Raw genomic sequence first — 26128 nt, 5'->3', positions numbered from 1 at the left:
GACGCACACGCCAGTACAGTAGGCCAGCGTGTTTGTGTCACAATCTGCACAGCACATTATATGACATGCATGTACAATGTACATATGTATTTACAGCGGAAAGATTGCGAGAAAGCGTTAGTATCACACGTAGGATAAAGGCCAGTTCCTAGAGTAAGAAATTTCACACTTTTCCCTCCATGTTTCATGGTATTGTTTGTGTAAACCATTCATGATAAAACCGAGCGTAAAGGGCGTGTAGTAAAAAGCCATGCTTTTGTTTATTTTTTAAGTTTAGTGGCAATTTTTTAGCCTAACGTCTGGCCGTTAGGCCAGCCTATATCATGTAGGCCTATGCTATAGCCACTGCCTTCTGTGGCATTGCTTTTAATCACTGAAGTGTGATTGCCGACTCGACTTGGGACAACTCAACTGATGAGACAACTTAACCGTCTTTGCATCATATGAAGAGACAAATCGTCCGTCATAGGCCGCAAAACAAGTCGACTCATCCTCAGGCATGTCAGGTGGGTGTGTGTTGTTGGGTACCGGTCAACTCGGTCCGTACCCAACTCGGTCCCGAGCCAACTTGGCTCCTATGACTGAGAAAATGTGTGTCGGAGATCATTATTATCAACAGACATTAATTATTTCATTGGGTGGTACATACATAGTCAGATATAGTCCCTTCGCCCATTTACCACTTCGCCCACAAGATGCCCAATGACATTGGCAATGTCTGCAGTGTGGTGCGTGATAAAGAATAGCATCTTCGTTGGACCTCAGTTCAGGGTTGAAATAAAATTTCTGTTTGCTGTTTGAAAGAATTGGGGAGAAAGGAAAAGACTTCTGTCTTTGCTTTTCACGTACGGTATCAGATTGAAAAAATTGTCATCAATTTCCAGTCTTTTTATATGTCCATGAAATATCAGGAACAGAAAAAAGGAGAAAATACTTGTAACTAAGCCATGTTTAGATCTATGGATACATACGCATGGCAGAACCCATTTTCCAAACTACATGTGTTTGTACACATGTACAAGTACATCCAGGTGGTTCTGCGTACATGTATGTGCTACATGTATTTGTAGATACATTTATACCGGTACATGTACCTGTGGATGCCTTTTGTCCTGTTGCAGTGTACGTGATGCGTTCATCCCTAAGCCAGTTTCTCCACACATTTTTATGCAAATTTGTGGGCTAGAATCTGTTTGTGTTGTTCTGTTCAAAGAGAAATGCTTCCCTCAGATTTTTCAAGGAATTTCTTCCTCTCCACTTCCAGAGAAGACATGTATGTACATGTACTAAGTTTCTTGTCCAAAATAAACAGAGCGTCTGAAATACGTGTAAATTAAGTGTAAAAATGAAAGGGGCCTCCATGTACACGTACATGTTAGGGGAAATGTGAGAAATTAAGGGGGAAGTTATCTAAACTTTTCAGGCCATATCACATGAGAAATATTGTGTAGGATTACCCAAACAGCTGTTTATATTACACATATATACATGTACATGTATTTTCACCAGCTCCTCATATCAGCTGCCTGTTAATTTGTTTCACTGTACATTTTCTATGTAGTCCACTTACATGTACATGTACATGTATGTACCGGTACTTGTACAATTTTCTTTGCGGGGATGGGAGTAATGTCTAGCAGTCCTTTCGCTTTGTAATTTTTATAGGTAATTTTTTTGTAACACATTGTGAATTTCAGTCTTGTTTCCATTGCTCATTATCATGATGTGTTCAGTCAACATGGTGGCATACAAGACTTCCCAGTGGAGGAGAACTCTGTTGCTCATTTGGTGCTGCCTGACTGTTCCACTGATGCCCCGGCCGCATTCAGCTGCTGGTACCGGTATGCTGGTTGCTGAAGGATGGTCTGAGAACACCACCAGCAGAGTTGGTGAGTACAGGAAAGACGCAAGTGATCTGACATACATGTAACTACCAAATACCGGTATATGATGTATATAATTTTTAGCCAGTGATTTTTTAATGGAAATCTGATCCTTCTGAATGCAATGTGACACAACAAAATTGAAATGAAGCTGTTTCTTTCTTTTTTCTGCTAAAGGCTCTTCAGTCAAAATCTAGACTATGCATGTAATCCTTTACGGCATGCAGTTTTGTTGCAGTTGTTGAGACAGACTTCACGACTATCAGAAAAGGAAATTCTCATTCCAAGCAAAGAAATCATTGATGCTGTGTTTTGTATTTTCTTCCAAAGCCATGGATTGAGACCCTGAATTCAGACAAATACTATACAGTGTATGCAAAACAAAAATCACTCTGACTTAACTCATTCCCCAGCCCCCATCAGTAAAGAAAGTTTGCCAAAAGGATCTGTGAATCTAAAATGAGGTCCTGAGTAGTGGGCCTGCTAAAATTTAAGACCTCTGTCGAAAATTTGAAGCAGCTTTTGTTGATGTACATGTAGTTTTGTTCTGCATGGTTTGGCTTGTTCAGATTTTTTATCCCCAACCTTTGCTGCTAAGAGTATGTTCAGACTCTTCATTTGAAACTTATCTTTTAACTTTATCTGAAAGTGATATGACAAATCTGGTGTTACATAGAGAGAATTCAGGGAAAAAGAAATACGGTACGGGGTCTCTGTGGTTGACTCACCTTTGCATTTGTTTATGTCATTCTGTTTACTGGTAATGACATCTGAGAACAGGGCACACGTACCGTACATGTATGTGGATATCAATTACATTGTACATGTACATGTAGGAAGAAATTAATTTTGGTTTTTTCCTTTTTGAAAATACTGATTCAATTTGCAGCTCGACATGTACATGTACATATTATTGTTCATAGGTTGAAAACGGTAGCAAGAGAGGTCAGGTGGCACTCTTTACAATAGTAAATGGCACCTCATGCACTTTGTGTGCAGAATGTGCCCATTGAACTTTTTTGTACCACTTCATACTTTGTGTGCAATGGACATGCATTTGTGTTTTTTTCTCCCTTCGTTTCCAGTTCACATCTTCCCCCCAATTTTTCCCCCCAAACAACTTTTAACTTTGCACTGTCAAAGTAGGGTAGGTCAGGAAACAGGAAGCTCAGGAATAGTACACGTATATGTACTTTGTTTTTTCCTCGTTGCGTTTGTCCCGTGCGAGAACTTTGAATAACAGTGACTTCATGCCAAACCCAGTCAAAACCAGTTCACTGCACAGGCATATGACACCTTGGATTTATAAAGAATTGTAACACATGAACAGAAGACTGGTCATTCCTGTGCCCAGGCTACCACATTTCTTCAGTGCTGTCACTGGAATTGTACAATGTACAACTGGTGTCTTGTAGATCCAATTCCACCGTACCCCGCATCAGGTTTGCACTGCTTCAGCTACGATTTCAGTCGGGTTACGTGTACGTGGATGAGAGGAGGCCAGAATGACAGCGTGAATTCCACCGACATCCTCATGTACAGAGAAGTACCAAGGTAACTTTGCAAATTTTTTTACCTGTTGAAGCAGAAGGGTTCATCTAAAAACAAAAAACTTGTTTACAACACGATACATGTACATGTTCATATATGTATCACGATATATGGGTTTTGACACAATACATATTGCGATACGCAAAATGTGACATGCAACATTAACAAAATGAAAACCAACACAGCTGAATTGAAAAATGTCCTTGCTGTATATTTCCCACATACATTTGCATGTACCTGTACTCGAGCTAAGTAGACTCAAAGATGCGCATGGAGATTTTCATTGAGTTTTGTTATTACATGCCCAGAGCTAATAGCTCCGTGGTACATGTATGTGAAACAGAAGTTTCAGCATTAAAGTGAGTCACATACATGTAAGCACAGACCTGAGTATATTGTGATTTCAAGATCAGTGTACATGTACCCGGTAACAATGAGATGTGCTGCCTAAAATGACACCACAGTTTTGCTTACGTGTGTTAAAAATCGGATTCGCATGAAAACCAACAAGCCATCAGAGTAGCCCTTTAAAATAGCAACACATGTGAAAATGAGGTGTATTGGGACTCACATGTGTGTTTCAAGGCTTGTACATGTACATGTATTAAAAAATACCGGTAACGGCATTGCGTGTACGAGTACCTTACAAGTATCCTTTTAATTTTGGATAGTTTTGATGGCTCAAATAACTTCCTAGCTCAGTGTGCCTCAGTGTTATTAAACATGTTAAAGTACCGGTACAGAAAATGAATAAGGATAACTACTCAACACAGGATTTAAGGGCAGGCCAGGGTAGACGCTTTGACACTTGGACAGAGTGGGACATCTTCCTTCCGGATGCTTTTGTGGAATTATGGTTCATGGCGACTCTGAACAGGGAGTTATGGGGAAGAACTTGCCACAGGAAATCAAACCTTGGTGATCTGCCGGTTCCAAATAAAACAGCAGGGCAGCATAGCCAGCTTGTGGTCCAGAGTTTACTAGACAGGTGCATGCACATGTATTCACCGCTCATTTTTGCAGAAGACCTCCTGAATTATCCGAAATCGGCCACACTGCTTCAAGCCAAGATTTGTTTTTTACATGTACCTGTATGTACAATGTACATGTAACTTTCAAGGGTCATCAAGGCTCATGTAGATTAATAGTGGCTGGATCTGCACTGTACATACATACATGTGTCTTTCTCATCTTTTGTGAAATCCTCCCAAATCTTCTGGTGAATTTTGAAAGGTCTTAGAGGAGATATTAAAGGGTTAATTCATGTTGTGTTCCACACATTGCGGAACACAAGAAGAACAACTCACTACTATTTCTTGTCAATAAAACAGTCAGAAAGGACTCCCATGGTACTTTGTTTATTTTGGTTCCCTTTTTTCTTTTAGAATTAAATATATACCTCATATTGGTCTTCAATTTCAATTTATTTATATTTATGTATGCGTATACATGTAAGTCACGCCACAGTGCTGATGATCCAGCCATGAAGATGCTGAAGCAACAGTACAGTGCGTCAGTGGTTATGTACAGTCCTAATAAATGTAAGAAAAGTATGAACGAATGTCGCCCTAAAAAATTCATTTTATATTGTCAAATTTAATATTTATTGTGGGCTGGATGATTTTCCTGTGTGCGTGGGCTGTGCGTCAGCTCTTGCCCGTTTTTCCCCAAGCGGCCAGTAAAAGTTATGCGGTCAGGGACATACATGAACAATAAAATCTTGTCAACTCCAAGTCAGGTAAATCTAAAGATTGTTTTCATCTTGTAGACCGACTATTTCTTGCCAAAAGAATAGGCTTCTCTGTAAAGGAAAAAACCTCTGTAACTGTCCACAACATGACATCTGGTTATCTCAAAGTTTTTGTGACGCCAATCAAAAAACACTGCCAAATTGCTTCAAAAATGAAAAATCTGCCACGAGACCTTGGTTTGAGTCATCACATTGGAACTGCTCGTGTTTCATGCATGCATGTTGCATGCGGCACATGCACTGCACACACCACTGCGACCACGACAAACCCAGTTTTCAGGCTGGCCTGAATGCTGCCGCAGACCCTTTTGTGGACAGTCCAATCACTGACACTTTCCAAGAACCACGTGACCACAGGAAGTGTTGTCATCAGAAAGCCCAAGTGAAAAACCCCGAAATTCTGTGGCATGTCAAGCTGAACACGATCGGGGAAAAGACGGAAGATGTGCCACACAAAGGCACACCACTGAAGTGGTTGGTTTTCTTTTAATAGTAGAAAGAATTCTTTAGGCAACAACAATAAAAAAAATCTTAGTAAAATTATTATTTGTCTGCCAAAAAAAAGTACACCATGAGAATGAATAAAAAGTGGGGAAATAATCACCAAAAATGTTGCCACAGCAGAGCAAGTCAAGTTTAGGATAACGTACACATTTCATGTATGTGTTTCATGACTCCATGACTCGGGGAATTCTGTTAATAACTCAAAATCCAGACAACTCAAATTTTTGTTTATTTTCCAAGATTCAAGTTAGTAGATGTAAATGGCAATCAATGAAAACTTGAGTACCACCAGCACGTGGTACGCATTGCCCGGCCATGGTTTTTGTGACTGATTTTATCCTTCAAAGTTTGCCGTGCCGTCAGCAGGCCTTGCTCAAATTTTTTTTTCCTTGCTAGTCCACTGGGCTAGTTCAATGGATATTTTACTAGCCCGTTTTAGAGTTTTACTAGCTTGTTTATAAAAAAAATGTTTATGTTATCAGCTTACCAATGCAGAATTTGTCATTTCGGAAAATAAAAGGCTCATGGTATAAATAAATAAAGAGGCATGTATGTTAGTAAAAGTCACTGGAGTCACTGGTCACGGAGCCAGGATCAAAATCATCTCTTTGCTCCATTTTTCCTATCGTTTGGGTTGCTAACATTTGGCAAAAAATGCTACTACTTTTTGCTTACTTTTCGACCTTCGAACATGCGCGGTGAACGAGAGAAAACTTTTTTCAATCAGAAGAGGGTGCTGTTTGGCTTTGTGTTTACTTTGTACCAAATGCTTTCAAGGACTCCTGCAATGCCCAGTAAAGCTAGCTGTTGTCGGAAAAATTGATAAGGGCCCCCCCAAAATACTTCTGGTTTCCGTTTACCCACCGACCCTTACTTTTTTGCACGACCCTAACATTTTTATCAGCAAGTTAGAAAACCAATTTACAAAATTAAACAAAATAGAAATTAATGCTGATGTCTTTTCTGTCTTTACAAAATATCTTTCAACAACCCTCTCTTATGTTAAAACGCTTGTTTTTATATCTTTTCCTTCTTAATTTGCAATTTTTGAAAAGAAACTTCTGTCATTTTCACGAGTTCCACTCATGTTTTGCTGTCGCAGTAGTGAAATTTTGTGTGCAAAGCTCAATGCATGAAAGTAAAGCTGTGCTGGTTCCTACCACGCTGTGGCCATGCAAAAGAACACGAGATCGAAATGTGCTAACCAGTCTTTACGTCCCAGTCAGGAGTCGATCAAAACTACATCAGTGTCGCATGTAGCCATACAGCTGCAGGTCGAAAAAACATCGATGTTGCAAGAGGATTTCTTCAAGTTAATTCACAGAACTTGGTTTCTTGGTTATGTATTTCTTTTCTGTGTTTACGAGTTCCTGCCACATGGTTTATCGCCTGTCTGGATGCATCATGTATGCTTACCACGCGATACACCGACATTGCTGGCTAGTTTGCCATCGTGATTACCTGACTAACTGTGTGTGATTGTCCATAATTCTTGTGATCTGTCAACTGCAGAAATTTTACTTATATCAAGACATGTTTTATAATTGTTTGAGACAATTTTTGAAAGCTTTCATCCCCATTCAGGCTATTACATCAGCACAAAAAAAATTGACCAAACAATATTCTGACCTACCGCAGGGATCTGCCGCTGCCGGTCGGCGCCGGTCGGGCCCGACCGGCACGCAGAATTGCCGACCGCCACAATCTGCCAAATCAACTTTTCCGACCGGCACATAGTCCCGACAAGAACCCAAATAAAATAGCATCTTGGTCGAGGGATCGATCGTGAAGATATGAAGATCGTGAAGAAACCGTAAAATTTCTTCGTAAATTTCACTTTGCACTGCCATGCATATCGTCTGCGCACCAACGTACGTGCATATGCAACATATCTGGACCAAATATTAACATGAACCAATAGGAGGCTTTGTTACGCGCAATGCACGTGTACATAGTGCGTAACGAATCTTTCCATTGGTTGGAAGGCCACACATAGGCTTGCATATGCAACGCTCTCATCTCAGTGTGCGAAGATCGGAAAACCCCCTCTCCATGATGTACAGCGTTGTTTGTCCAGTTCCGCATTTTACCCAGTTCCACAACTTGAAAAGAAAATTTGGCTTAACTTTCAGAAAGACAAAATTGCAAATGACCCCATTCACACTTCGTTAAATTAAACACTTAAAAATCTGGCAGAAAAACAATTTCACATGTACTTGCAAAACTGACAATCGACTGTGACTGTTTTTCGCCGCGCCGACCACGGTTAGCAACATTCGGTGCATGTATTTTCTGCTCGATGTTGCATAAAACGATCACTGCGATCGTTTTTTAAACCAACGATCGCATCGCATTCGTTAATTGTTGTTTATCCCACGGTGAAAATATTAACTCCGCAATTTTTTTATTCAAAAGTAACAGCATGATTTTGCCTTTTCCGTAAACGAGTTCCGTATGGCAAGATACACGCGCTCAGTATGCACGTGACACATGGCCAAATGTGTCTGAAAAGCAAATGGCCAATCTACATTATGTTCATGTAGACTTTAAAATGACTGTTCAGAAAACCCCTGCACACATTTATGAATGTCGTTATCCCATATGCATACTGTACGAACTTTTGTACAGAGAAAATAAGGAAAATATTCCGCCAAGATTTTGCATGTTTCGCCTTATTTTCAACACACAAAAAAAATGAAAAATGATTTGAATAGCAATGAAAAATTATGGGCATCATAGAGATAGAAATTAATTCAATATTTAAGGGATTTACAGAATAAAATCAATATTTATTTCTACTCTTTTTTTTTCTAATTCAATTGCCCGTCTAAAATTATCACCTCATCCTAGTTGACCAAAATTACAAATTTTCAATTTTTTTTAGTAAATTTCAGACATGAGATCCCTAATTCTAGGCTGTGTATACACAGCTGAAAACACCCAGAAAGTGCTGTTTCCGGCCATCTGGGGGCTTTTAGATTCCAAAAATTTTCTGCTACACTCCGTGCCAACCGATGGTGGCGCTCCGCTTAGATAGTCCTGCCGGCACTAAAACCATCCTGGCCAGAACCCTGCTACCGATACTATTTTTGAGAGGCATGTACATGTAGTCAGAAGCAGAAGTGGCCTTAACAGTAGACGAGAATAGTGTGCACATGTGGTATAGCACTGTACCATGTGCTATGCTACACCAGCACTACAACCCACCAGTCTACTCTGTTCATGGCATTCACAGTCGCTTATCGCCCTGTCATGCGAGAATCACGTTTCAAAAACTCAAGTAAAAACACATCCACAACAACTCGGTTTTTGCGATCTTGTATTTATTATCGCAACAAGCATTATATATTTTGATCTAAGTTTTAACAGGTAGGCTTATTCTGAATTTTTCACCAGTCCACCGGGCAACCAAGGAACCAAGTTTAGGTAGCCCGGAGCATTTTTCGCTAGAAGTTTTATGCCGGGCTGGTACTATTTCAAGGCCTGCGTCTGGTGTATTAGCTGTAGAGACTTTTTCAGCATGAGAATCAACATACATGCAAAAGCCGTGGCTTATATTCCAAAGCTTACGATAGATTCATTGTACCTAGGGACATCCTTACATGCCCTAGGTTTCTAGATGGCACTCGCTCAAAACAACAAAAGGTAGAATGTTGTTTTTCAAATCACCATCACATTGTCTTTGATATCATTATACCAGCAGTGGAGAAGTTTGGGAGGAATGCTGTTCCCCTGAATACCATGTATGCGGTGCCACCAGCTGTAAATGCAAGTGTAAGCCATGCTATCGTTGTCACTACCGCGTCAGAACAACCAATGAGTGGAACATGGTGGCAGATTCTACAAAAAAATTCTTCAACACCCTTACAGACAGTAAGTAGAGTCCATGTCAGCTCATTTTGAACTTGTTTTGTTTGTTTCTTGGATGCATTACTGGGTAAACAAATTCAGCATCCCTTCATTTTTATGCCTTGCTGGCATAGCTGAAGAAGCATGTGGCGTTTGCCTTGTCCTTCCATGTGTGAGTATGATCTGATGAACTGGTGCCTTGTGGAGGCCCAAGAGAGTAGGATAGAAGGTCTCCACAAGAAATTTGCTGTTTGTTTCTGCCCCTTTGTACATGTACATGTGTTGAGATGGGAGCATTGAGAGGAGCAACTGCTTGCACATTCTGAGTTGTAGTGATACCAAACCACTTGGCACAACACAAAACATCAGACTGAAATCAAATCACATTCATCGTGATGTGAGTCATGATATAGTAATACAGTCCTATTGATTCATTTATAAAGTGCAAATTCTTCACGTAACCTGAACAAATGAACAAATGGGAAGCATGGCTAATTTTGGGGAGCCTTGGCAAAAGCAGGGCACCTGCCAATATGGCGTCCAATTAGTCTACATGTAGCTTTTAACAGGTTGTTGTCAGCTGTTTTGGGGTAGGGATTTTTTTTTATGCTTACTTCTTTGGCCATAAATTTACAAAACAGTATTTTCTGCTTGTCAGCTTCATGAAGTTGGGTGTTGTTCAATGGATCCAAAATCGTGCATCTTTCCTGTTGTTTCTTAGGCAAGTTGCATCCCCCAAGCCAGCTAAGCGTTTCCAACCATTCCGACTCCAGGCTCCTCCTGTCTTGGCGTCCTCCAGATGAGCTCCTCATGCCAGGGGTCATTACCTACATCGTAGAGTACAGGTGGGAAGGTACCCCAGCCAATGAAAGCTGGTATAAGAAGAAGGTACGGGTAAATTGCATTGCATTTGTGTGGTGAATTGAGCTGGAAACTCCCACCGTGGCAAGTTGTAGTGAATCTTGGACTTTCGCCCTGCCAGACGTGTATCATAACACTGTATACTCACTGTATAACCACAAGTGTACCCGGGTGAGACTCGAATCCACGACCTCCTGCTTACTAGTGCAGATGTCTTAACTACTCGACCACCGAGCTTGCCGGTGTCGGCTTGCTGGTTCGACTCAGACGTAGCAGCGGTTAACGAGAACAACTATTTCTAAGAATGGATATACACCAAGGAGATGTTAATCAATCTTGGACTTTTGCCCTGCTCGATGTGTACCATAGACATCTGCACTAGCAGGAGGTTGTGGGTTCGAGTCCCACCCAAGTACGCTTGTGGTTTTTTCACAAGCCTATGGGAGCAAACACTGAGTATACAATGTTATGATGCATGTTGGGCAGGGCAAAAGTCCAAGATTGATTAACATCTCCCCGGCGCAAATCCATCCTTGGAAATACAAGTTGTCATGGCCCATCACCTGCCCATTGCCTTATTTTATATTTAAACAAAATTTGCCCGTCAGTACAAACCCAACTGGCATGCCCGTCTCCCAAAATGTCTTGACAGCATACTGTGAATGGTTTGTTAACCTCAATTCTGTGTATTAACAAGACCGAGGAAGGAACAGTGAAGTACACTCTCGTGGGTTTGGGTCATCCATACGGCTTGTACAAAGTCAGAGTGAAGGCGCAACGTGCCAATCTTAGTCCAACCATTGAAAGCAACTATTCAGAAGTGGCCGAAGGGCGTACCACTGAAGGAGGTAAGACCACCATTCACTCGCAGTGCTTTGTGATACTGTGGAAGGGTGAACCAGGACAGGGGATCGTCGGTCATCCACGTCTGACATTTTAGGAACCACATCTGATTAATGCCATTTGCAGCAGAAATGTGTTGATTTGCTTCAGCTGACTTGTCAGACCAGACTGGGTCCTGCACTGAGTGGAGTTGATTGTCTTTGGAACCGTAGCTGGCCACCCACTACATGGAAGTCAACCCGAATCTTTATTACATTATCTTTTTTCAAATGTTTACAGTTTGAGAGAAACACGTATAGCAAGTACATGGAACTGTACACCAAAAGAAGTGAGGACCGACTCTAACCTACATGTACATGTAATCATAGGGACACCTGTACAGGCCATTCTATGACATTTGTTTCCGTCCAAATTAGGCACTCGCAATTACATGTACATGTACATTGCAAGTAATTTAAAGTAATAGTGCCCAGTCGGGCACTTTGCAGAAAATATGTGACTCTTTAGAATGCCTTTAGTTGTAATCCCTGAAAAGTTCCTTTTTGTATTTTGCACAGAGGTACATGCATGTAATGAAATTTGTGGGCTGGTGTAATTAGGTCACTTTTGTACATCAGTGTCCCCCTCGGGCCTGTGGGTGACCACTGACCAGAGGTCAGTCAAATTAGCCGAAATGGGAACTTCTTATCAAAGTCCCTCTGGGTGTTTGGATGTGCAGTCATGACCTCATTGACATACCATTTGTATATACTGTGTCACATCCTCGGTAGTGTTAGCTTTTCAGAATGTTCCTACAAACTTAAGAAGGAGCGAGGGGAAAAAAATACACATGTATGAGCAGCAGGTACATGTACATGATCTTCTTTGCCAACTTGGGTTTTTTGGGGTTTGTTATGATTTTTTTGCTTGTACTTTTCATATTTTTAAAATTAACATTCTTGGTTTTCTGCAAAGTCCCTCGAGATCTGCCAAAAAATTTCAGATGCGTCGACAAACCGAATCCTAACAGCAACAGGAGGCAAGTGCAGCTCTCTTGGAAGGTGGGTCATTGGAAATCTTGCCAAAAAAAGAAGATACCCCAGCCTTGGATGGAAGTGGAACATTTCCAACTGAATCGAAAACTGTTCAATTACTTTTTTGTTTTTGTTTTGGCTGTGTTTGTGGCGTGTTTTATTTTTTGATAATATCTTAGCAAATTTAAATCTTTGATACCATATGATTGATACCATTGGAGCAATAGCGTAACATTTTCCCATTTGGCACAGTACGTGTTGTACTTGTGGTTTGGGCCAATGAATGCCTTCATTTTTTAGCTTATATCAAGTAATGTAATTTCCGAATGGCTAAAATTTTCTTGTGTTTTTCTTGCTTTGGTACAAAAATGCCTGTATTTGTAACCTACTCTGTAAAAATGAGTCACAAGTCTCTGTGGCTCTCTTTGATTTTTACTTGGTCCTATGAGGAATTTGAGCTCTTTGTTTTGATGTGTCACTCAGTTTGGTACACAATGTAACATAAAAATGGACTTACGTACAGTAGATACTAAAATGTTGAAGATTCCTATTGGTTTAAACACTGCGCAAGATTCTTTCAAAGGGCTTTATCTCCAAAGTGGCTTTAGTGACATGACTCTTTTTCACAGAGAGGGTCACAGTTAATTATTGAGGTGGGTTTTCCATTTGGGTGTGTTTTGGGAGTGGGGGAGGTTGTTTGTGGTCAATCGCATTAAGAAACGCTGCATTTCTTTATGTTGGCCCTGCAAATGAAATACATGTAACAGCGGACATGCTATGATTTTGATACCACAGCCCCTGTCAAATGAGTTCAAACTAAATGGGGAGTTGCTCGGATACCTCATCTCATACACCAGCAGGGATGGAGGCAAGCCGACGACACTGAGTGTAGGCGTGAATGTCACCAACTACACAGTCTATGGTGAGCTGATGTGGGATACTAGACTTAACCCTTACCTTCCCCAACCAGCAAAACTCCAACACTGGGGTCTGTTAGAATCAGTTAGGATGATTACTTCACTCGTAAACTGACTGTGATTTGCGTGGGATTAGGCATACCGCAAATAAAGCAGAGTCTAGCTGTTTATGTGCACAGTTTACTATTCGGTGTTGGGATTTCCAAGGATGAGGAAGGTTGCTAGTAAGTTGCTCTAGGAAGTTAGGGCTAATGTGCCTCCTGCTTAAAGCTTACAGTCCTACCTGTGGCAGATCCAAAGGATAGAGACAAGCCTCATATTCCAAAGTGCTTCAGTGTTTGCCTTTAGAAAGCATTCTAGGCTCTGTTCACACTGCAGTGGTAGGCATCCTCACATTTGGAGGAATGCCAAGGGGATGTTTTCTGATATGGGTCTTTCCAGTGGGGCACTACACTGTGAAAGGGGGTTGTTTAGTAAACTGCCTGGCCACAGAGTTACCGGGTAGGTGTTTGTTTTTCTTTTTGAGTCTTTGCTGATCAGATGATTCATCTTCCCTTGCACGGTGTGCATTGCTTTTTTGTTACTGGAAACAGTTACTCATACATTGAAAAACAGTGCAACCGAGAATTGCAGTTACAGGCAGTATTGCATCATGAAATGAAATACGATGCATTTTTCAGTTGTGGTTGATAAATGACACTGATTGAATGTGGGAATTTAGCCCTTCTAACCGTGCCCTTGCCTGCTGATGCAGTGCAAAGGAAACTCGGTGTTTACCCTGTTACCTTTATACAGTAACTACAGGTAAGTGAACCTTCCAGGGCTCGCGAAATTTTTAAAAATGTAGTTGCCCTTCGGGCACGGGAGTCTACGTGCGTAACAGATTTGTACGTGATGTAATGGGTTCGCCAACTTTGTGGCGTGGAGGGATTTGTGGTCGATGGCTCGCTGGGCACCAAAGTCAAGTCAAAATTTATGCAGGCTACCATGTTAATGCACTGATATTCTAATATATAAACAAATCCCCTTTAAAATTAGATTTTTTTACTAGAAAATATGGTTGTTACAATGGTTTTGGCAGAGAAATGGGTTTACGCTTGACTATGTTTTATGTGTAAAGAAAATTTTGAAGTGATCCAGAACTGGCTAAACCGATCCAGAACTAGGAAAAGTGTCGTCGTCACGTTTGTCGATCTTGTAAGACAAATTCAAAGCTCAAAATTTGAAAATGTACATGTACAAGGTAGACCTCTGCTCCCATTTCATTGGAATTTGATGATAATTGAGCTGTAATATGACTGAATATAGTTTTAGCGATCCGGAACAAGGAAAACGACTGAATGCAGACACCTTTGGTTCATGCCAATGATTTGACCGTACGTACCATGGTGCACCTACCCAAACATGTACAGTCATTCAACATCAAGGTTAGGATGTCGCTCTGTTTTTTGCAGTCTTTTTTTGTGATCTTTTTTCAGTGCACGGTGCTGAAATGTCCAAAACCCCGGGCAAAAAAATGTGTTGCCGAAAACAGGTGCTTGCCCACCAGGCTGGCAGCCTGGAACATTTGGTCGCCCAACAAAATAGTTTGGTTTTCCTGGGACGTCGGACTACCGATTCTGCGAGCCCTGCCTTCATTGCACAATGTGGGCATTGCATGCAGCACATAGTTTAATGCTGTGAAACCAGGGGGCCCAATTAAGTCTGCTGTTGGTGCCACGCTTTTGTGTGTCATTGGTTCTACTCCATTCTAGGCACTACTACCAATTCCACAGTGCTGGTAAGCGCTGCAGCCAGGTGTTTCATGTTGATGCATGGCTGCCGCACAATGGGTACTAGATTGTTTTCAGCTCTTCCAACCGGTACATGAATATTGAAACTTAAAGAGAGAAGCAAACTGTGGTATCTGTTCTGGCCCTAGAGTGTTTGAAGGTCCCCGATTTCTTTCATGGGCCTCAAGCATTAGATGGGGTAATCCAGCCATGAGCAAAACCAATCCATCAGCTACAACTAGAAGTCATTTGTCACTGAGGTGGTGCCACGCTATTAACCCATTGTGTCTGTTTGGTAACTTGAAGGTGGGCATGCATTTGAGCAAGCTGGAAATGTGGCAGTTGTTAAAGTGGCGCAGAGTCCTTTTTTTTCAATCTCCTTTACAAGTGACTACACCATGTATTTGCATGCATCACTGACCAGTAGCATTCATTAGTGTTGTAGTCAAGTACTTTACGAGCATCAAGTATTTTTAGCCAACTATTGAACTGATTAGGACTAGGGAGTAATGCTGGAGTACATGAGCCTTTGTTGGTACATGCACAGGGGTAAGACTTCAGACACTCCGGTTTTGTAAAAGTGAAGTTTTAAAGAGAAAAATACTTGAACAGTACTCAGCCAAGTACTTATCAAGTTCATTTGTCATAAAAACTTAATTTTTTTGAAATAGTGATGTTCTGAAGTCATCATCTTATTTTGTAATCTTACTTTTGTGCATCTACCAGTACCATCTAATGTCCATGAACTCCAGCTTTATTCCCACCCAGCCAGCTCAATATTTGGCAGAGAGCTTGGTACTCGACGAGTACTCGGGTACAACACTGGCACTCACAGACTGATAATACATTACTCAGTGCTGGTCGCATCGTTTCATTGGTTTCAATGCTGAGTTGTTTCAGTTGCTGTGTCCCACCACCCTTACAGAGCAGAGATGTTGGTGTTTAATTGTGACAGGGGAATTAGTCTACAGGCTGCATGTCTCATAAAAAAAATCATATTTGCCCACAGACCTGCAAAAAGACCAGTACTACTACTTCCACGTACAGGCACGCAACTCCATGGGAACATCTGTAAAGAAGTCATCGTGCAATAGAATCAACGCCGTAACGCGTGAGTTAAAACTTGAGGGAGGAGACAGATAATCTTTCCATAACACATAAGGGCAGACAGGACAGAGTCCAGTTAAAAGCCTCTAACCACTTCTTACTGAATAGGTCTGAGGCGATCAAGGACCAGTAGTCAACTACTGGTTTTTTTTGTGATGTACCTAGCATGTGTGCAGTGAAGTTGAAGTGCGTGTGACTTCAGTCAACCATCATTTAGACTTTTAAGGAGAAGTAGTGGAAGTAGGATGGGCAAAATAACAAGGATAGAAAAAAGTGACCAGTGACATACTTGCTAGTACATTTCCTGCCTTTACTTCTTTTTTTTTCTTCATATACTTGTGCTATTAAAACCAGCTGTTACAGCCAGCGATGTGACCGACCTTGGTAGGTTGCTCATTCATAGTGGACTAGACTAGTCCAGCTGTCTTCAAATAGCATGCACCTGATCAGAGTTGGTGGAGTTACGGTTAACTCTGGTCCTTGATCGGACTTGCCCATGCAAGGATATGCCGTCACCACGCAGTGTTACAGCTGCCGAGCTCTACCTGAGCTCAATCCTGCAAAGACTTCTGGAACATCCCGGTGGATGTCAAAAGATGTGGAACGGCCGGGGCTAATTCGTCCATTGGCTGTCACATGGCTGATCCGTCTTTTTTTCCCTCCCTTTTTAGCTGAGCCAATTTCTGTTGGACTTGTAGTTGGTGTGTGTTCTGCCTTCCTCATGGCCGTTGTGCTTGTGGTGATCATCTTCTGTCGTATCAAGAAGTCGATTCGCAAATTTCCAGCTATCAGGCCCCCATCACTGCTTCGGGTGAGCACACATTTGTCTTACACAGTTTAATTAAGCAGTCATCAAACCAAAGATGAGCTTGATAGGTGTGTACGACTGAGCACTAGCACTCTTGTGCAAGTCCGACTTCGGCCCCTCAATCTTACCTATACTAGATTCATTAGTGTGCCGATGTCTGCTAACAGTAAAGTGCCCATATTTTTGTTCAGACCTTCATGATCTGTTGCATACATTATACCAGGGGCTGGTTGCCACCCACTCCAAGAAATGCCAAGTGCCAATAGTGCCAGTTGTTTGATAAGCAACTGGGTTTCATTTGTGTGAAAACATTGATTGCATTTTTTTCCAAACAATGGAAAGCGACAGATGGTGGAATTTCCCATGTGAGTTTTGGCTCCTTGCAGATTGTTGCTGTGTCCCCTTTTTAGGTATATATTTTAAAGAAAAGAGACTTCCAAAAGAAAATGTCAAAAGTATTTGTCCAATTATTGCTTCACAGGCTGAGAATGATTACTTATCAGAAAACAGAAACCATATCATGGTCAGGGAACCGGAAGAGTTTGATGACCTCATCCCCTGTCAGCTGTTTGTCGATCTTGGACCAAAGGAGAAGGACATGGTTGACATCGACATCATAACCGATGGCTTTGACATTGGTGACAAGCCACGGGGCACTGTTGACTTGCAAAATGACGTCACCAACTTTGACGACCACCCATTGCTGAGCTTCAAGGGTGACCCAATGCTCAGTGATGCACCCCTGGCTTCAGAGCCTCTCCTGCCCAGCCCCAGGCGAGAGGAGGACCCTTCGTCCGGGGAGGAGTATAATGGGGCTGGGCCAAGCAGCCCAGTCAGTGTGGGGAGCGGGGGAAGCTACCTGCACATCCGGGATGATGATGAACTGACCTACTCCTGCATGACCAAAGACGGTCTGTCCCCAGTTCAAAAGGAGGACATCGAAGGTCAGAGGGTCAGGGGTGAAAGTTCACAAGCATCAGCCCCAAGACCCCAAGTGGATGGACTGCCCCTACTGCTTTGGAGGCAAGAAAGCTCAAACCCCGACGATGATTATCCAGGGGATGGAGATACCATTGATTCATATTTGCAGATGTCGAGATCTGTACCTCCTTGTACAGGACCGAGACCTGTGAGGGAAGATCCTGGAAGAGACAGAGCCTCCTCCCAGGGAGCAGAGCTCTCAAAGGCACCTTCAAAAGGTGCCAAGGGCAAGGAACGGGGAGACTCGGCAGGGGCCAGTTGTGTCGACGATGGCACCGTATTGGACTATGTCCAGCAAGGGTTCGTTCCTGGGGCAGCAGCTTCTAGTGACAGAATGTACAGCCCTTCTGAGAGTCCTGCCGATGCCTACAGTCAGATGGGACTGCGTGGAGGGGCCAGAGCCACTGCCGCACTGTGCGACAGCACGGGAAGCAGTAGTCAGGACTCAGCTGGCCCCTCTCAGAGTCAGGCCAGACAGGAGACAGGAGGGGCTGAGGCAACAAGAGGACAAGGGAGCAGGTCAGAGGAGGATGTAAATGGGGCAGGAATTGATTCTTATGTCCAGAGTGCCTTTGATCGGCCACATGTGAGGACATCACAGGAACCTTCGCAATGTACTGTGGACTCATCAAATTCCCCACGAGACAGAGCCTCATTGGTGTCCCTTGGAGCCACAGCACCTTGTGCACCGCCAGTCTCTGAAACCACACCTACCAACAAGCCCCCAGGAGCCACAAATATTGCCAGGACTCAAAGTGCAGATGCCCTCTCTGACGACAGTGAAGAAGGGGCACTGAACTATGTGAGGGTCGGTTTAGACTCTGACGGTATTGATGTGGAAAGCATGAATGGAGTTGAGCCGGCCAATGTGAATGGATACGTTGTCCAGGGAATGTTACCCAACATGTCAGTTCCTCCGATGGCTCGAAACGTTGCAGGTGAGGCAATGCACAGTGCTGCACCTTCTGGCTATGTCGATCAAGCACAGCTATCAAATCTCTCCCCACCACCCTCTGCGCAGCCTGCTACACACAGCGACCACATCCACATGAACGGAACAGTGGGCGGCAGCAGTGGTGGTGGCTACATAACAGCGGCACAAATGAGCAACATTGCGCCACTGGATCCTGAAGTGGCCTTTGCAGAGGAAAGCCCCTCGAACAACAACAACAACAACCGTGGACAGGAGAATGTTGTAGCTGAACCCTTAGTGCTACAGAATGAATCTAGGCTTGAAACTGACAACCTGGCGAATGTGACACAGCAAGAAGCCACAGGGTTGCTTTCTGGGAATCTGGGCGTTGTCCCCAGCACCGCCATCACCGATGATGGGGTAGTGCCCAATGGGCCAGTTGGTCCTGGTAGTTACGTGACCACTGACCAACTTACCAATCTTCCCCTCCGAAGTCCACAACCAAACTGCCATGCGAACAGAGATGCTGGAAAATAGTATACATGTACAAGTATTGACAGCCTTATTTCATCTTGGGAGAAACAGAACACTCCATGGGTCACCGTTTTACTGCCCCATGAGGTAAAGAAGTCAGTATTTGTTTTATAACGCCTCATACACAGGTGCTGCTTGATCTTAGCAATGACTAATTAATTTAGCCTTCACATAATTAAATGAAATACCATTTGAATATTTGTTTGATATTCACCAGCAATTTTCCAAACTATCTCTGCACAGAATGTTTGAAACTAGCTCTTTATTATCAGACTTGGAAAGATGCACAACATGCTCATCTGTATGCAATACACAAAAGCTTTTGCTGTTCGTAGAGTATTTTGGTTATTACAAGTATGGTTCTTTTGGCCATGCACAACAATATAGTGAATGCCATGTGACTAGTTCTTAGCCAATAAAGATGCAGTCTGTGAGTGAGATGTTATAACAAGGACCAAGTGTGGTATCACGATTAAGGCACTAGAGTACCTGGCCATCTTATCGTAAATGATTGTAAATATGTATCCAGAGAAACTGAATGACAGTGCAAGAATTTTGAGGGAGTTTTAGACTCGTTTGTTGGACCAATTCCTGTTTTTATCATGTAATCAGATTGGATAAAATCTTTTGAACCAGAAATGTGATGTTACAGTACAGACAATTTTAAGAGCCAGGGCATCATTTTGCTTGAGTAGTACCATCCCAGTAGCAAGTAGTGCTGAGGATGAACATTGTTACAAACTTGACATTTTATTGGCATTCAAAACTGTTCAAATTATATTCTCAGGTCCGATGTGCGTATTTGTGTAAAATTATTGGCATTTCATTTTTGGCTTCTGTTATTCTCAAGGGCGGATGTGGGGTCAATGGGGTCATGGTACTCCCACATTAAAGAAGCAAACAATTGTTTTTTTGAAGTGAAAGGCAATTTTGTGATTTCCTGTCCCCTCCTTCAGAAGCATAAACAAAGCACCAAATGTAGCCTCAACTTGTAGAAAGGCCATGAAAGGTTGCAGAAAAAATGAGAATTTTGAGGCTCTTATCCCCCAATAAAATCCCCCCCCCCAAAAAAAAAATGGTTTGGATCCACTTGGCTCTTCTACCTGTTTTGTAATGTTCGGTCAGACTCTATGTACATGTATTTTGTATCCCTCAGTACGGAAAAAGCAATTGCCACACAAACTGTATCTTTAATGCTGTGTATATGTGATTGTAATGATAGATATGACGAGAATCCCAGCCTTCAACATTACTTTTGATCTTTGGATGTATAAAGTTGGCTTCATATGTGTTTATTGAAGACATTAACGAAATGCTCGCTCTCATTGGGGTTTTTTAATTAAGGAGTTCTTAATTTGTGTGCACAACGTGTTTCCAACTTCGACGACCTGTCCCCCACTTTTTCCCTATATCCTGGTCAAACGAATCTCTATCCTACTTCGGACAATAGAATTTTGCCTCTAGTACATGAAGACTTTGAAATGTTTCTCTGATTGCAAAACGTCTTCCTGGTGGTTAAGTAATTACCATAACGTGTCTCACAGTTGTACATTTATTAATATACATGTATTTAGCCTTTGTATATATTGGAGGAGTTTATTCTAGAAGCTTTTATTGTACACTAAGCTACAGTGGAACCGTGCCAAAACTATCGTCCTGATTCTGAGAAATGTTTGCCATAGGCCTACTGCTATTTGGAAAACGATTAGCAGTATTGTCAACATTTCTTTATTCGAATGAGAGGAATGTGTGGTTTGACACAACGTTTTGTTGTCATTAGCAAGAAATGCTCCCTTGTACGCTGGGGATCTGCCCTGTATTGTTGTTTTCAAGTTCATTTCCTCATAGATATTCACATCTGAATCAGCTGCCCAAAATAGAGTACGGAGTTCTGAGTTTTGATTACTCTCCAATGATACAGTCAACTCTCGTTATAACAAACGTGCAGTGGCTAGAAAAAAATTACCTTGTGATAACCATGACTTTGTTATTATTATTATTATTTTATTATTATTTATTCGGCCTTCAACAAGACAATGACAGCAAAAACAAGTGATAAAAGAAGTAAGACGAGTTAAAAGGAAAAAAAAAACAAAAACAAGACATAACCCCAACCAAGTCGGCCCGGAATGACAAAAGTATAATAAAACACTGTGACCCAAGGGCCTGCCAATCCTAACTTGGAGGGAAACACAAGAAGATCTTAAGCAACAATATTACAAGTACAACAAAATAAATAAACATGAAATATAAATATATTACATAAATTCAAACAAAATTAACTAAATAAATTTCTCACATTTATAAATCAAAGCAAAACAAAAAATCGGATAAACAAGCAAGAATGGCATTAGAGAGCAGAGCAAATAAAAAAGCAATAAAATGCATAAAAGAGCAAGCATAAAATAAAAAGCAGAAGAGCATCTACATGACCTCTGAATAAAAAGAATACATTTATACAAAAACTAATAAATATAGGGAGAGTGGGAGAGCAAGAAGAGAGCAAGAGTAATATGCAAGGGGAAAAGGCAAAAATGGCATAAAGAACAGAGCAATAAAAAGGCAGTAAAACACAGAATCGAGACAGAGTATTAAAAAGAAACAATTACACGAACAAAATGAACAAGCAGGAAAATACAAATTAAGCGGTAGCTACGGTTGCATAATGCATGATACGACAAATGAAAAAAAGCAACAAACAAAAACTCCTCCATAACAACAAGAAATCAGTAGTAGCAAAATAAATTACTCTTTGAGGATGAACCGAGTGTAAGGGGAACAAAACAGAGCAATACATATGTGCTAGACGAAACTCAACACTTAGGCTTCGTGAAAATGAGTGGATAGAGCTGCATTGAAGTGATTCAAGGAAGATATTAGAAGGAGTCCTTAATATGTGATGGCAAACTACTCCAAATCCTTGGAAAGACATGGCTAGGTGTGTTCTTAAAAGCAAGAGTCCTGGCAAATTGATGGTTAAACGAGAGAATATCTTGATGCCGAGTGTTAACTGTTATGTTGGCTTTGACAGACTGACAGTCTACCAAGCCAAACAGACATTTCACTATGAACATGATCATGTTTCTGTCTCTGCGTGCTTGCAAAGTCATCCAGTTTAGTTTTTGAAGTCTCTCCTCATAGGGCATCTCCCCTTTATGCTGCTTTAGGCACATCCTACTCGCCCTTCTTTGAACTTTCTCCAGTTTGGCAGCATTTGACTCGGTGTAAGGGTGCCATGCTGGCAGGCCGTATTTTTTCCAGTATTGGCAAAACAAGTGAACGATACAAGGATGCCAAGGCTTTAGGTGATGATCCACCGGCAGTTTGCCAAATGAAGCTAAGAGTTCTGTTTGCCTTAGATACAGTGGTGGCCACATGATCGTTCCAGTTCAGTGAGTCATTGAGGGTAACACCTAGATATTTGAATGTTGAAGTTGGAGTCAAAGGGGTTCCGTGCAGTTCATATTTGGGAAGAGCAGTTGCTTTCCGAGATCTTGAAATGTGCATGACCTTGGATTTTGTAGGGTTTAACTGCATGCCGTTGTATTCACTCCATCGTTGGACTTCTGCAAGGTCTAATTGAAGAGACTCCTGGTCATCACGAGATGTGATTGGTTGGTACAGGAGCGTATCGTCTGCAAACAGCAAGCAGTTGGTGGTAATGTTGCGGGCAATATCACCAACGAACAAATTGAACAAGAGGGGGCCAAGGACACTCCCCTGTGGGACACCAGAAGTAACTGGTGCCCATTTAGAGAAACATCCCTGGTAAACAACTCGTTGTTGACGCCCTGTTAGAAATGACTTTATCCATGCCCAGGTTGGTCCCCTGATGTTGTAGTTGCTGGCTAGCTTGTTAAGTAGGATGTGGTGTGGCATGGTGTCAAATGCCTTACTGAAGTCCAGGAAAATGACGTCAATGCGTGGAGGTTGTGGTTTATCCATGATAGATGTCCAATCGTGAATTGTGTTGGCCAGTTGAGTAACACATGATTTTCCATGTGTAAATCCATGTTGCTGAGGGTTATTGAGGCAGTATGCTGTAATATGGCTGTTAATATTGTCGGCAACAGCCCTTTCCAAAACCTTGCAAATAACTGAAGTTAGTGAGACGGGGCGGTAGTTCTTGATGTCCGTTCGGCTGCCAGACTTATACACTGGAGTGATTTGTGAATGCTTCCAATCAGTAGGGAGGACACCAGTAACTAATGAAGTGTTCATCAATCGCATTAGTGGCGGAGCGATTGATAATGCAGTTGCTTTGAGTACTCTCGGTGGTATGGCGTCATAACCTGGTGCTTTCTGGGGATTCAGGTTAGACAAGGACTTGATAAGCCAGCCAAGGTTTACAGTTACAGGAGGCATCTCTGGGATAGGTAGACTGCATGCCGGTGCTATTTCAGCAGAAGCCGTTGAGGGGGTAAGGACGGAAGTGAAAAAATTGTTGAATGCTTCACAGATATCAACAGGTTTGTTAACCTGCACATCGCCAATCTTGAATGCTGGTGGGCATCTGGATTTCCTTTGTTCTTTGACGAATTTCCAAAAGCTGCGTTTATTGTCTGGTAAATTGAACAGACTATTGACATAGGCCTACTTCCAGTATTCTTTTTTCGTTGTGTTCTTAACCTCATTCCGTGTTTGCCTATAGTTCCTCCAGTCATCGCTGTTACCAGATGATTTAGCTTTGATGAAGAGTGCTCTTTTCTGTTTTATAAGCCATTTCAGTGCCGGGGTAATCCTCGGAGAGATGCGTCGACCACAAGTCTTCCACGGAATGCTGTCGCGAATGGCTGCATCAAGTATATCAGTGAAGCCGTCCCAGGATGCCTCAGGATCACGATCGTCCATGAAAGCACTCCATGGCGCGAGGTGTAACAGAGTCTCCAAGTGTTGGATATCTCCTTTCTTGAACTGCAAGAAGGAACGAAGAATTTTGGGATCGGGTGGACTTTTATCTGCAACCAGTGAAAAAAACACTCCATGGTGGTCACTGTTGACTGGGTTGGCAGTAGTTTCAACTAAGGTGAATTTCTCTGGCCGATTAGTAAATATCAAGTCGATGACAGTTCCAGCTGAAGAAGAACTAATTGATGGCCGGGTTACTTCATCGACAAGTTGGCTGAGGCCAATAGATGCGGTGACCTCCTGCAGGGATGTCAAGGGAGGAGATTCGACCAACCAATTTACATTGAAGTCTCCAAGCACAACTAGTCCTTCAAAGTTGCAAAGATTAACTTGGATGCTGTCAAGGATGTTCTGCAGTTTTTCAAAAAAGGAGGAATCTGAATTTGGGGGACGGTATACAATCCCTACAATCCATTTGGATCGCTTCAGCGTTAGAGACAAAAAGGTTATCTCAATATCCTGTGGGTTAAGATGATCAAGCTGAGTTGGTAGTAAACAGTCCTTCACCATTGCCATAATACCACCACCACGGCCATTACTGCGGTCACGTCGAATGATGGAATATCCAGCTGGACAAAATACATCATCAGGTGACAACCACGTCTCAGTAATGCAGACAATATCAACAGGATGGAGTTCAAGATGTGACAGCAGTTCTTGCTGCTTATTTCGTATGCTGCGACTGTTCAGAAGTAGCCCAGAGATGTTTCGATTCGCTGGAGGTGTAGGAAAATGCACTCTCAAGCCAGTATCCGGTTCCAAAGCTGTATTCAGCGTTCGATCACTGTCAAATAATTCCTGGAATGAGGTATCAGTGCACGAAGAAAACGGAAGTTTGTAGACACAATGTGGACAAAACCAGTCAACGGTACTTGAGATCAGATTCATGTATTGCGTGATCGACACATCGGGGATGCATTTCAGGTGCCAAAATTTATTACAATCTTCACAAAGAAGAGATCGTTGGTTGCATTTCACTGGCCGACTACAGTTGCCACAGGGGTCCTTCACAGGCCCTGGGTTGAGTTCTATGTCTCCGGACACAGCTAGCAATATGTGGTAAGAAGCTGTTGTATTTTGGTAGTATAGGACTGGAATCTTTCCAAACTTACTCTTGTTTTTAGTCCTCGAGAGATTTTTGAAGTGTAGCCAGGTTGTGCATGGAGTAGGGTGCTTGCTTAAGATGGACAGGAAGCAACAATGGCTGTTAGTCTCCACACAATACCTCTCCTGCTTGCCACAATAGGGTCGGTCAGGCGTGGTAGCTTGGGTGAGATGGCTTACAGTGCAAGGTTGAAACACTGGATGTTGTTGTTCAAAATCCAACACAAAATCTGCCCAGATTTCCACCACAGTGTCCTTAAACTCCTGGACCTGTGAACCAGTGGATTCTCCAAGACAAACTCTCTTCGGTGGTATGCAGCTTACACCATAAATCGAAGTATGTGCGTAACAAATTGACAAAAACGTCAGAGCCCATTGTAGGACCTGCTGCTCAGCCGCCATCTCCAAGGTCAGAACCTTGTTATCAAAGGCGAAGAAAAACAAAGAAAAACATTATTCAAAATATTCAGCTGCTCAAAATTTACTCGCTGTTGAAAGGTTATTCATGATTAAACTATGTCTGTGACGTCACTACTTTATTCAAAGTGTAGATTATTTTTACGAATCTACGGCAAACTGTAGATTCGTAAGCTACGAATCTATAGTTATTGTTGCCAACAATAATTATAGATTCGCAAGACAATAACTGGAGATTCGTCACGAATCAACAGTTAATGTCTTACAAATCTACAGTTTTCAAAATGTATTTTTGCGTTGGGGAGATGTTAATCTATATAACGGGTTTTGCCCTTACCCAACGTATATATTAATAAACACTGTATGCTTGACTATTGTCAAGACGAGCACTGAGCATACAGTGTTTATTAATA

General features: G+C 42.1%; 1 protein-coding gene across 4 annotated transcripts; it reads left to right on the top strand.

The window, feature by feature from the left end:
• On the top strand, positions 1 to 21105 carry LOC147797196 (uncharacterized). Of its 4 annotated transcripts, none has more exons than XM_087143901.1 (11): positions 1 to 153; positions 1734 to 1889; positions 3299 to 3437; positions 9389 to 9561; positions 10259 to 10425; positions 11096 to 11246; positions 12196 to 12281; positions 13050 to 13176; positions 15953 to 16054; positions 16722 to 16861; positions 17340 to 21105. In XM_087143901.1, exons 2-11 carry the CDS (start codon positions 1739 to 1741, stop codon positions 19287 to 19289), a joined length of 3186 nt encoding a protein of 1061 aa, XP_087000027.1. In that variant the 5' UTR covers positions 1 to 153; positions 1734 to 1738; the 3' UTR covers positions 19290 to 21105. The 4 variants fall into 4 exon arrangements, with proteins under 4 accessions (XP_087000027.1, XP_087000026.1, XP_087000025.1 ...); XM_087143900.1 differs by having other exon boundaries at positions 10 to 506; positions 9392 to 9561; XM_087143899.1 differs by having other exon boundaries at positions 10 to 506.
• The last annotated feature ends 5023 nt before the right edge of the window (positions 21106 to 26128 follow it).

The sequence above is a fragment of the Acanthaster planci genome, linkage group LG12, assembly GCF_054643075.1.
Source record: "Acanthaster planci isolate LZ-2023a linkage group LG12, COTS_SCS, whole genome shotgun sequence".
Lineage (NCBI taxonomy): Eukaryota > Metazoa > Echinodermata > Asteroidea > Valvatida > Acanthasteridae > Acanthaster > Acanthaster planci.
This window is presented reverse-complemented; position numbering and strand designations above follow the sequence as displayed.